Genomic DNA, 13,350 nt, shown 5'->3' with positions numbered 1-13,350 from the left:
TTCCTGCTTCCTCCTCCTCTCTACCAAAAGGAGGTTCTTTCTCTCCTTCACTTTCATTTTCCAAGCAGGCAAATAAAGCGACCTAATTAGCTGACTGCTTTTTGGCAAAACGTGCCCAGAGAAAGGGGGGGGGAGAGCTTCTTTTTCCCTGCCCCTGCTTCTTACTCCTTATTGTTGAAACCATCAAAGAATGAAAGTGTATCCTTGTGCCACAGGCCAGCTTCTGCAACCTGGGATCTACAAATGTGTTGTAGTTCCATAAGTTTTGGCCCAATTTAAGAGAGCTGAAGTCAGGGAGGACACTAAGTTGGGGAAGGAAGGAAGGAAGGAAGGAAGGAAGGAAGGAAGGAAGGAAGGAAGGAAGGAAGGAAGGAAGGAAGGAAGGATGCTTAAAGTGATTAACAGGAGCTCTACAAGCTTCAGATACTGCTATACTGCATGCCAAAATCGAACAATGTATCCCAGGAGAGAGAATAAGAACAGAGGTCTACCCTAAACTTACTTTCTCTACAGAATGGTTTATGGAGTGGAGCCAAGAAAGGTGTCAAGTTTCCATCAGGATTTGAAAACAAATCCTTTCCCTTGTTAAGAAGGTGAGAGATGTAGTCTTTATATGCTTATTACTTATTGTTGTCAGAAGCAGCTGTGGTGGTAGGAAACGATTTCCTTCAACTAACTTGGCTGTTGGCTTCTGGCTCCCTTTCTACCTTGGTTGGTCCCAGGAGGTCCAGGGAGATGCATAGATAGGGATGTAGTCAGGAGGAGATAGGACAGCATATTAAGATTTCAGACTGTTGCACATTTTGCTGGGGAGCCCAGGAGACAAAAGTCCCTCCCCTGGGACTTTAAGATCTCCTGCATGGTGGTTCCAAATGGATTTATACTCAGGACATGGCAGCTAAAATTTGTGGGGTTGAATGTGAGATGGAAAGTCTCCAAAGTGCTTTTGCTTAGGAGGAGAGTGTAGGCTACGTTGGCTGCTCTCCAGGTGAGGAAGTGTGAGTGCCTGAATGCTGAGTTGGAGGGACAAAGTGGGCATTCTGTTTGTGTACTTAACAATCTGCTGTCTGGTGGAGTGGCTGCCTGAGATCTAGGCTTGACCTCAGGACTGATCTTGAGTCCCCTTACTTTGGGATGCTGTTGGGAAACTGCCAGCTAGGCTAGAAGGAGGGGTCAAGAGAGGGCCTAGCTTAGAGTCCTTGCACAGTTGGAAGAGGCACAAGCTTGACCTTTCCTTCCGGCCTAGCTGGCAGTTTTCCAACTGAGTGGCTTCAGTTCCCATGCCCTGGTTGCCATGTGAGGGATAGCTGTGAAAGAATGGTCTCTGTGGTGACAACATACAAGTGTTCATAGGTTAGAGCTCACCTATACTTCAGAGCAGTTATGTGGTGATGGGAGGCATCTCTTGTAGCCTTTTACCATTGGCCAGTACATTTTCTAGTCCAGATGAGATGAACAGCCACTCAGGATCTCTACAAATGGCCCACCCAGGATGTATGGATTCTCTGGACCCTTGGAGGGGGTGCATTAAGTTCTGTTGATTGCCTGCTTAATCCTGGCAACAGGATATAATTTTGGTTTTGGGGTGCTTGTTCCTGGGTAGTGCCTGTCTCTTCATCAATCCAAGGCAGCTCCTTGAGATCCAGAAGCAACATCTGGAGTGGAAGATGAAAAGCGACCCTGACCCAAATTCTGAGATGAGAGTGGCAGCAAGAGACGCCAAGCGCTCGGAGTTCACCTCCCTTCCTGCATTGTCTGCTGGCTTTGTTTAGAGCAGCCAAACTCCCTTTGGGGGGGAAATGAGCAAAAAAGGCTTCACCCCATTGAGTGGCAGGGGAATCACTGAACATGAGCTCATAAGAAAACTCAAGAGCTTGGAATATTTATGAAGAATGTGAGGAAGCCGTAACTGAAAGCATGTTCACAAGTGCAATGATTCAAGAAGTAGCCCAATTTATACCAAAGTCTCTTGCATTTCCTTTTCCTTCTCACACCAAATAATGGATCACACGGCCCCTCTTTGGAGAAGGCTGGCCAGCTTCTATTTGCATTTTGTTGTTTGCAATTATCAGATTAATTCTTGGTTTCTTTTACTGATGGTGTGAGAACTGAGCCCCACCCGTGCCTGGCTGCTGTGAACATTTGGCATAGAATCTTGCCAACAGATTCACCAAAGACTTGATTCCTTACAGGAGGGTCTAATGTGGTTATTGGAGTTAGATCTTGCTGTATTAGCGGAGACCCATTTTGCTCTGTAGACACTGATCAAATTGACAGGAGTTCTTCAGCAGAGTCAGCCTTCTGCGAAGTAGATCTGTGCTCCTCCTCCTGCTTTCTATGTGGGGCACGGATTGGCTGGGTTTGGAAGAGGGTCAATACTTTGTTCCAGGAGGCGATGCCTATGACCTTGAAAGAGGCGATCATGCCGCCCTTCCTCAAGAGGTCTTATCCAACCTCCCCCTTCTTTTCATGAAGATTATTGAGAGAACACAGGGGAGCTTGCCCTAAAGAAGTAACTTATCTGGACTTTATTTGAGCTTATCTCAGTTCAGGCCAGGAGAAGGAAGGGTCAGGAAAGATCAGGTGAACATGTGGCCTTTCTTGGGACCTGACGTTTATTTACCATTTCTTTGGTTAGCTGAGGGTACAGTTGAGGCTTCCAGGGGGGCTGACAAAAAAGGAAAAATGGCAGCCATCATCATGTGATTGAGGCCTCATCACTTTTGTACCTGTAAGTACAAAATATGGAGAAATTTCTTGAACAGTTAGAACAATTAATCAGTGGAACAGCTTGCCTCCAAATGTTGTGGGTGCTCCATCACTGGAAGTTTTCAAGAAGGGATTGGATAACCATCAATTTGAAATGATATAGGGTTTTCTGCTTGAGCAACGGATTGGGCGAGAAGACGTCCAAGGTCCCTTCCAACTCTGTTATTCTCATGTATGTGAGAACAGGGCAGGTAGGTTGGCAAACAGTATTTCAAATTCTCTGTCTCAGCCCATTAGTTTAATTGCCATACTGCGGGAGGTGACACTGCCCTGTTTTTGCCTCCTCTTCACTACAGAATGGGATGGGAAGGGAAACTCCTTAGAGAAGAAGAAGGGGGTGACTAGCTGTCCCTGAGCCGTCCTACTTTCACTCCTGACAGGTGACCCCCTTGCAGCTTTTTGCCTTTTCCAAGTGGAAGCTATTTTCTTTTTCCCCCCAAGAGCATTTGGAAACAGCCTTATCAAGCAGTGAAGGAAGGCAGGAGCTGGGCCATGACTAAGGGTGGTGCTTGGAAGAGTCTATGCAGGTAAATTTCTGAAGGCTTCACAGAGAGGATGCCTGCTGGGCATTGTGCTTCGTCTGCTGAACTCTCTTGAATGGCCTGAATGCACAAGGCTCATGATCCTCCCTCAAGAGAATGCCCCCCCCTCACATCTAGGATGGCTAAGGGGAGAGAGGGAAGGTTAACCATGAGGGAACGGGGCCAGGAATGTGAGAAAAAGTGCCAGGGCAAAGCAGAGACTCTTCCTTCCTTCCTTCCTTCCTTCCTTCCTTCCTTCCTTCCTTCCTTCCTTCCTTCCTTCCTTCCTTCCTTCCTTCCTTCCTTCCTTCCTTCCTGATTTCTTCTTTGTCTGGGGTGAGCTGAGGATAAGAGGGGGGGAGGAGCAGGAAAGAAGGCAGGCAGGTGATTTAAAACGCCTTTGGTGTGTGAGCTGAGCGTGCAACATGTCTCTCCTCTGCCCCCCTCGCACTGGCATGTACAACCATATTAAAGGCACCTTCATAAATCTTCCACAGTGTCTCTTAGATGCTGCCACTTCCGGAGTCCCACATTGTTTCACCATCTGAATCCTCAAGGACGGTTGTGTGAAATGTAAGGGCACCTTTAATTTTGGTGGTTGTGCTGTGTGTGTGTTGACTCCTAACACAAACAGAAAGAAACGGAGCAGATGGTCTGGCCCAGGGAGAGAAAGGTGCTGTGCCTGGAGAGGCAGATCAAGTCACCCCATTAAACTGGAAGCCACAATCAACTGAAAAAGGTGGCGATGTCTGCAATTTCTTAAAACCACATGCCCTCTGTTATTAATAAACCATTCCCTTGTTTCTTTGTAGCAATGGGACTACCCAAGACTTCTGGGTTGCAAATTATGTAAGCTAATTAGCAGGAGGAGCACCTGCTAGTTATAATAATGTGGGTTATTTTATTTTCACAAGGACCATGTGAAGGACTGATGTCAAAGTCTGGTATCACATCAGCTTGATTGCTTCAGTCAGGCCTAGAAACTGCAAGACCTTTCCCATCGAAAGGGCAGCTTCACACATCTGCAGCCCCAGGGCCTGTTTGCCTATCTACAGTTATATGAATTGCAGCCATCAGCCTCAACAAGATATTGCAAATGAAGCAGATAAATTGTGTTCGTTTGGACAAGTAAACTTGCCCCTCTGCTCTTTCCCTTTCCCAATCTCCTTTCCTTGGGAACACAAACTCCCCATATCAAAGTCAAAGAAACATTTAAGACACAAGGATGTTGCCTGGGATATCAAGAGACAGGAACAGCTGAGGAGGATAAGTTCCCAGGAAAGAAGATCTAATAGAGGAAGGGGCACATCCAAGAGCACAGCCTTTGCTCAATTTAGGGGACCATGATCTTTGGAGTCCCATCCTCCTTGCTTCACTATCCTGATTTCATTGGATTACAGCATAACCAAGCAGTTATGCTGCTGTATTCAATTCCAAATGTATTCTAATTTGCATAACTATATATAGTGGGCTTGTATGCCTGGCTCCTTTTTGGATTCTTGCTCTCCAATCTATGTTTCAATGTGTTTGATCTCCATTACTAAAGAACTCTTTGGAGATACTTCTCCTATAAAAATATATCTGTAATTTAAAAACAACAACAACAACAACAACCCAGCAACTATACAATTTAAATCGTGACCATCACCACTTGAAACCAACATTCTATTTGGAAAAAAACCCTCTGAAAACTGTTTGGAAAAGCAAATGGTTGAAAATGCATAAATCAACCTGAAGTATAATATAGAAATAGTACAGTGATGTTGCTTAACCAAAATTCTTAGTTATAAAACATAGCCCAATCCAGATATTTCCAGTGTGACTATGAAGACTAGAAACTCTTAAAAATACGAATGAATAAAATCTGCAGTTAGCAAAACTCTTCAGTCATGTTTCCTCTTAGCAGGATTTAAATCAATTCTAATTTTAAAACAAACAAACAAAAAACCTCTTTTGAAATAGGTTCAAAACTGCTAACAGCAGTGCCCAGGTGATTACAAGGCACCAGCAGGTTCACACTAAGAGAATCTGTATGACAGCTGAGTTGGAAGTGATTTGCATTCTTTGTACCAATTGCAAGAAGAGGGAAGGCTAGACTGAGGCTTCTCAGAGTTGGAAAAGAGGCAGCAGATCCTCTGAGGAACCAGGGGACCCTTCTCAGGCTTTTTAAAGAACTGGACAGGCTCATGTCTCTCCTCGCGTCCTCACAAAGCTAGTCCTACAAATCCCGTGCTTGCCTTAGAATCCCAGTTCCAGCAAGTGCCAGAGCAAGTCACATTTTTGGGCTCTTTGGTCAGGTTTGGAGATTCTTTGGGTGCCTCTCTAGGGTCAATTGTTTGCCTCTGGCCCTAAGCCCTGGCACGGTTGCATGTTATTGCCAGACATTGGCATGCTTGTATCTACTGAAAAGGCAGACTCTAACCTTCTCCAACCTGAGGCTCTTCACTTGGGCTAGACTTTAGATCCTAGAATTCTCACTTGCATTGTCACAACAGGCGTACTCAGGAGCAGGAGAGGCTCTCTTATAGAACAGATGGATTAGCATTTTACATGCAATCGAAATGACAGCTGCAGAATCGGCTTGAAGACAACAATCTTGCCGTGGCTTTAAGCAAAGCAGCATCTAAGTGAAACAGAGAGGAAGCCATGGGGTCCTTGATGGGGCCACCAGGATCCAGTCCATCCCTTTCAAGAGATGAATCTGGCTAGAGGGGAATCATTGAGCAAGCATATTAAGGACGTAAGGTGTTTCCCAGCATTTTCTTCATTTCGATGCAACAAATGACTCCTCTGAAACCACATTGATTTTGTTATTTCTAGGCTACATTCGAATTTCTTGGCTTGAAACCAGTTGACCTCAGGGATGATCTTCTCCCACCCTGCCCTGCACAGCAGGCCTGGCCCCAAACACTTTGCATCTTCCTGCCTAGTCGAAAATGGGGTTTCAATGGATCAAACCACAACCTACCTTCCATTGTGGGAGCCTAACGTTATATTAGCATATTGTATGAAGCAAGTCAGCTCACTGAGACCTCATATCGTTTATTTGGAAGTTATATGAAGAAAAGAATTGGGTTTTTCAGGTTTAGGATTGAGTGTATTGCGTCAATGCATTGGATCTGGACTTAGTCGTTTTTTTAAAAAAAAAGTCCACTGGAATCAGTTCATTGTAACTAGAACCCATTAATTTTATAGCTTTGTTTTCAAACCTAGATTAAAGACAGTATTTTTTCAATAACTATCAAAAGATCTTAATGATCAGTAGTATAATAATTTCAACAATTAAGGAATTTCTACCTTTGACTCCAGAATCTGCTGCCTGAGGCGACTGCTTCACTGTGTCTCAAATGAAAGCCTGGTCCCCGGCTGTGCTGATAAGTCAGAACCTCCTTGGATTTTCAGCTCATTTTTTTCTCATCTCTCTTCCCCAACTTTTAATGGCTCCTTCTGGGAAGTTCATAGTCTGTTAAATTTCATTTCCAGTCGATCTGCTTTTAAAGTGAGGACTAATCTACTTGCTGATTTCGGAGGTCCTGATAATTTTAATGTGACCCTGTGTACATGGTTTTTTAAAGTCTATTTTTCTGAGAGAGTTTTTTTTAGCTTGACAAATAGCAATAGATCAACAATGAAAATACTAGAATAATAAGGACTGAGTTTCCAATATTGTAAATATTCTTGGTAAATTCTGCGACTCCTTGTAACAGATTTTTGAATAAGCATTATGCTTTATCATTTTACATATTTTCACTGACTCCGTGGCCAATGTGACCTTGTGAAGCAGCCCTTGCAATGTGTGCCCAGTCACCGGAGTCCAAACTCCACTCATTTCTTTCTTTCTTTTTTTGTCTTCATCTCTTAGTGCTGGATGCCCCCCACCAACCTTCCCAGGACTTCTTTAAACAATTGGAGCTCCTATTTTATTAAGACCTACAGGTTTGTATTGGTTTCATAACTCCTCCCCATAGAGAACAGCTACATTGTTGAGAAAGAGGGGGGACCCAGAGCGGGTTTCCCAGCTCTCCATCTACAGACCTGTGTTGCTAATAATCTGGAAAATCCCTTATGTGATGGGAGACTGGTTTGACTCCAGCTGCTGATGCCTACTTCACTAGTTCTGGTTCGACTACCCTGCTGTTCAAAATTGTTTGGTTCTGAGGAAATCGCTGTTAACAGTTATATCTGCCGTGTCTCTTCCCGTATCTTAGGAATCCTGTTCAGATCTGGGGGTTTTCTTACAACCTGAGAAGATCCACCCTGGGCCAAGTGAAGGTCCAGTGAGTGGCAATTCCTTCCTGAGAGAGGCAAGGGAGTTGATTGTCTTCACATGAGATGGCATCAAATGATCTCTCAATGAATCACTTGGCTGACTGGAAGGACAGTCACCTGGGCCACTGATTGGCTCCTTTCTCTCAAGCCTAATTGAATAAACAGAATTCAGTACAGAGGCCAAATCTCACAGCAATCAGCAGCCAGTAACATCTCATTGGGCTCTGTGCACTCTTAGGAGGTCTTCTTAAACTATATTACACAAATTGCTTCCCATTTTTTTTATTTTTACACAGAATCTTTAAATAGTACAGTCCCAATAGAGTATTATTCGTTGTTCCAGAAACATGCAGCAGTGAGTGCCACAAGTGAAACGTGTTGTCCTCTCCAACTACCGCAACTGTCTCCCCACAAATACTTCTTTGTTGAGTCTCCTCCACTCAGCTTATCAGATAGATGGTGCCCCAGCGAGTGAAGCAGTTGGCTGAGAAATATTCAAACACTGAGCAGCAGCAGCAGCAGCAGCAGCAGAGGTTCTGGGCAATTAAACCACCAAGAACAGAACAAGACCTGCTTTCCACTGCCGACCCCCCCGCCCTGTCATGGGTCGCAGCTACCCGCTCCCCACCAGCGCCCTCTTACCTGCATCTGCCCAGGACAGGCTGGCACAACTGAAATAAGCCAGGAGGGCTGCATTGATGTAGAGGAGCAGATCTGCCATCCTCCTCCCGCGCGAGTCCATGGTGCAGCCACATGGAAAGGGGGGCCCCTTCAGCCCCGGAGGCCCAGACCCCGCATGGGCGGGAGGAGCCGAGGGAGCCCTGGGCCCCGGGGGCGCTGCCGATCAGAACGACGCCAGCCGGCCCCGCGCCCCTGCGCGGACATTCCAGCACCACGGAGAGCTCCCGCCGCCGCCGCCTCGCTTCCCCAGCTCCTCCCGGCGAGGAAGGGCGGCAGCTCGGAGGGCCCGCGAGGGGGTCTTCTCCCTGGGCCCGAGGAAAGTTTCTCGGAAGCGGTGGGAGGCGGCTGGCTTCGGCGAGGCAAAGCTAGAGAGAGGCGGCCGGGCGGCGGCGGCGGCGGCGGCGCTGGGTCTCTGTAGGCTGCAAACGTGCCGCCTCCTCCCGCATCAGTCAGGCGGCTCCATTCAGGGGAGCGCGAGGGGGAAGCGGGGAGTCCCGGAGCCTGGCCACAACGCGGCGCCCCCCGCCCTCCCCGCCAAGCCGACTCCGACTTCCTCCCACCATCCCCGGCCGAGTCACACCGCCCTCGCCTGGCGTGGAGATGTGTGCGCCGAACGCGCGGAGGGGCGGGGGGAGTCCTCAGACGGCCCCTCCCTCGTTAACCTGAGCCGGAGAGCGACAGGATTTGAAGGGGACAGGGAGCCTTTGGCGACGGCCCTTGCGCGCCGAGAAGGAAGCGCTCGACAGAGGCTCGCCTGCGGGTGTCTTGGCTGCCTGGAGGCGGAAGGAGAGCGAGGCGGGCAAGGAGGGAGCCCGGCTGGCTAAGGGAACTCTGCCTCCTCCTTCCTGGTGAAGAGAACCTCCTGGACACCCCCCCCCCCTTTGGGAGACCATGCCAGGGCCAAGGGCAGCAGCGCACATGGGTAGCCCGGGCATTTGAGCACGAATAAATCCAAAGGGGTTGAGCACTATGATAGATAACAGCCTGCTAAGAGAAAGAGCAGTCAACTCGGCAGCACAGCCCCTTGTAAGGTTTCTCCCAATTTGCACCAGGAGAGGTAGAGGAGGGCAATGGCTCACATTTGGAGGAATCAGTATAAAAATTAAAAGCTGGGCTCATCAACCAGCCCAAGAAGAAGATGTGAAAGGCATTGCAGGGAGATGGGGCCAGACAGGCTCAAATTGCCACATGTTGAGGGCTTGATGAGTTCAAACTTGCCATGCTGAACTGTCAATTCCTTTCCCTCCAATAGTTCCACAACGGGGGGGGGGATTCAATTGTCTCAGTGGCCACATCTGTATGAAGCTAGCCTGGCTATATGGAGCTTCTGATGATAAGGGAGAGGCCAGGGCCTTGAAAAGTACAGCAAGGCTGTAATAAAATATGGCATCCTTTTGTAAGGAGCTTCTTTCTCAAATGCACCAAGTGACTGGGGCACATGCAACAGAGAGACGCAAATAGCATCCTCAAAGGAGACCGGGAGCGGCATGCGCCCCCTGGATGGTTTGTCATGCGATCTGAGGACTTGCTTATTGGACCTGTCAGATCCTGGGGGTCCTGCCAGGAAGAGTCGGACGACAGGAACTAGGGCTTCATCTGTTGCTTGCTCTCAATTCAAGAAACATCTCCTTCTTAATGCAAGAAAGAGGTAGTCTTAAAATGCCTAACTTAAGATTGTATTATGAAGCCGCTGCCCTCTCAGCAATTACAGATTGGATAAATTTAACGGAGGAAAAGATATTGAATATTGAAGGATATGGTCTGGTCTACGGCTGGCATGCTTATCTATTGTATGACAAGAAAGTAGATAAGACTTTTAAAAGTCATATATTAAGAAATGCTCTATTGTGTGTCTGGAAAAAGTATAAATATAAATTAAATGATAAGTTACCAATATGGACAGTACCCAGACACGCGATAGAGAATATAAATTTGGAGCAAAAGCAAGATAAGTTTACATATAAGGAACTCCTTTATAAGGAAGGAGTTAGATTACAATTAAAATCTATGGAGCAATTAAGAGAAGAAGAAATTATTAAGACTTGGTTTCAATATGGTCAGCTGCAGACGAGATGGAGAGAAGATCAAAAAAATGGTATTTTGCAGCAGGATGAGAATTTGATAAAGCAAATAAGAGATAAAGGTCAAATGCATATAAAAAGGTTGTATAATGTATTAGTGGAAATAGATTCAGAAACAGAGCTAGTCAAGGATTGTATGATAAAATGGGCACAAAACATAGGTGAATCAATAATGATGGAAACATGGGAAAAGATATGGGTTAGAAATGTAAGATTCACACAAGCTCAAAATTTAAGAGAGAACTTTTATAAAATGTTTTACAGATGGCATTTAGACCCAAAAAAACTAGCCTGTATGTACCCAAATTTACAACCTAAATGTTGGTGATATGAGTGTGAAGATGCCACATATTTTCATATATGGTGGACATGTAAAAAAATTAAGGTGTTTTGGATAAAAATATGGTGGATTATTCAAAATATTTTAAGGAAAAAAATTAAATTTACACCACAGTTTTTTCTGCTGGGAATAGTTACGGATTGTACTGTAATAGAGACTAAGTTGGTTTTGAACTTAATAACAGCTGCCAGGTTACTGGTGGCACAGTACTGGAAGAAGGAAGATCCACCCACTATTGAGGAATGGACACTAAAAGTTGTGCATTTGGCAGAGATGGCAAAAATTTCATCATACCTTAAAGACCATTCAAATGAAAGATACATATCGGAATGGAGAAGATGGATTGACTATATACAAGAAAAGTATCCGAACAAGAAGATACATATAGCTTATGAATGAATTATTTTTATGTAGTTCATGTTTATAGTTTGTTGAGTTATAAGGAGTTAAAGACTTAGGGAGAATATGAATGTTATAATTTGTTAGCATATTTTAGCTTTATGTTTGTGAATGCTATACCCTGTGCCTGTTCTGGGAGGTCTAGGGAGGGGAGTGGGGGGGGGAAGGAGGGGAAGGGGGGTGGGAGGTAGGGGGTGGGAGGAGTTGAGGGGGGAAGAGTGGGGGGGAGAAAATGTTTGTATTTCTTATAAAACTTTTCAATTAAAAAAAAAAGAAACATCTCCTTCTGAATATAAATTAGGCCAAAATCCAAAGTTTTATCTAGTTTGATATACCTAGATCAAATTCTATAGGCCACTTGTGTCACCTTTAAATAACAGCTCTGACCAGCACAGAAGAAACAGACAGAGCTCACTCTCTCTTAAGCAGGTCTGGCTAACATGGGGTGAGCCCTGCTGGATCACACCAAAGGCCCAGCAAGTCCACTGTTTTGTCTCCTGAGAGGCAACCAGCTGTCAACTGCGGACAGAAGTTGCCCATGTCCCCTGTGCTCCCCAGCCAATATTCTCAAAGAGATGGAAGGCTCCTCTCTCCATCATGGTATCCAAAATAAGTTTGGCTAATATCCTTTTCAGGCTGCCCAATGACAGTGAATTGCATAAAATTTGGCTAGATGCCATGCGAAAATGTTGCCTCTTTTCTTTTTCTCTTTTCTTTTAAAATATTTATTTTTTTCCTATTCCCCGAAGCATAAATGTCTGTTGAAATTATCCTAACATGCACCACGAAAGCACAGGAAAGCATCTTAACAGCATTTTAAAAGCAACTAATTAAAACTATCTGTCATAAATCTCCCATCATTCAGCTTCTCTCAACTATGAAAGAAGAAAAGAAAGAAGAAAATGTTTTTTTCTCCACTTTCTATCATGTATTATTTACATTTTCATTATATTTCTTCCTATCACATACACTTTCTCACCTTTTTTGGAAAGGAATTTTTTTTCAAATTTTCTCACCTTTCCTGATGAGAATTCCAGCCCCTTAAAAATTTGGTTTTTTGGTAATTTGCTGGTTCTAGAATATTATCTTTATCTGTTTGTTTGTTTGTTTGTTTCATCTTACCTTATTATTTCTATAAGTAACTCAAGGTGGTGAACTTACCTAATGCTCCTTTTTCTTCCTATTTTCCCCACAACAATAGCCCAGAGAAGGACTGGCCCAAAGTCACCTAGCTGGTTTTCATGCCTAAGGCAGGACTAGAACTGACTGTCTCCTGGTTTTTAGCCTGATGCTTTCACACTGGATTAGATAATTGTCTGTTGAAGCAATTATAGCATGAAAAAGCATAAGGGTGCTGGGATGGTGACTTTTATTTTCAATTTCTTCTTTAACATCTCCAAGCTGGGATCATTTTGCACATCTCTTGCACATCTGCTGCAACTGGGCCATTGAACTGATTGGTCTCCTAGCTCCACATGAAGGGCAGAGTTCTGTCCCTGGGTATGGGGACGCAATGTGAGACACACGCACACACACACTCCGATTCCCCCACAGTTCCTCTTCCTTCAATATCAGGATGGCCCCCTCCCTTGGCTTTTGCAACTCCAGAAGGGCTGGGAGAGCTTTCCCTTTTGCTTGCTGTGACTTCAAGTGCAGCAAAGCCCACTCTCCCAATCTACATCCCCACCAGCACCGGAGAACAAAGGTTTCCAGAAGCTGCTACAGTGGACAGAGAGGACTGAGGGAGGTGCAGCTCTCTCATTAGCCACATGCTGCTCAGCACCCCGTGGCCAAAAGGATCCAAGGGATCTATTCTTTTTCCATTTCTTGTTGAAACTATGTAGTTCAGTTGCTATGACTCCCTTCCTGAAAGTATCATTTCATCCATGGGGGTCTGTTCTTCTATTTGCGCGTGCATACACACACACACACACACACACACACACACACACACACACACACAGGCCTTCCTTCCTTCTTAGCTTCCAGGTACATTCCTTTTGGCAGTTTCCTGCTCCTTCAGTCTCTCCTCATGAAGGTAAGGTCTCCACTTTCCCAAAGGAACTTCCTTGGCTCCTTCTGCTCCTTAACCACATCGCTCCATTCCTCCCAGGGCTGATTTCTCTTCTGACCTGATGATTATCTGTTCTTCTGTTTTTCAGAGGTTGACATCTCTGGAAAGAATTGGCTGTTTTTGCACTTCTCTTCTGGCAAAATTCCACCCAGGAGGCCACCCCTCTTTCCAAGGGGCAATAACCAAGGGAATGAGAATGAATCTCGGCAAATGTTC

The 13,350-nt window shown here is 45.3% G+C and overlaps 1 protein-coding gene across 2 annotated transcripts in view; it reads right to left on the bottom strand.

The window, feature by feature from the left end:
* Positions 1-8,979, bottom strand: part of FNDC5 (fibronectin type III domain containing 5) — a 49,956-nt gene extending 40,977 nt beyond the window's left edge. The window contains exon 1 of one of the 2 annotated variants that reach the window (XR_009622513.2): positions 8,202-8,885. Coding sequence is in view for 1 of the 2 variants with exons in the window: in XM_034413226.3 (XP_034269117.1) it covers positions 8,202-8,301 (100 nt within the window). In the remaining variant the exon portion in view is untranslated. Of the gene's footprint in view, positions 1-8,201 lie in introns of both variants that reach the window. The other variant, XM_034413226.3, reaches the window with a different exon arrangement.
* Positions 8,980-13,350: the final 4,371 nt, after the last annotated feature.

The sequence above is a fragment of the Pantherophis guttatus genome, chromosome 10, assembly GCF_059756535.1.
Source record: "Pantherophis guttatus breed Tessera chromosome 10, ASM5975653v1, whole genome shotgun sequence".
Lineage (NCBI taxonomy): Eukaryota > Metazoa > Chordata > Lepidosauria > Squamata > Colubridae > Pantherophis > Pantherophis guttatus.
Note: the sequence above shows the minus strand (reverse complement) of the source record. Positions and strands in the feature narration are given on the sequence as shown.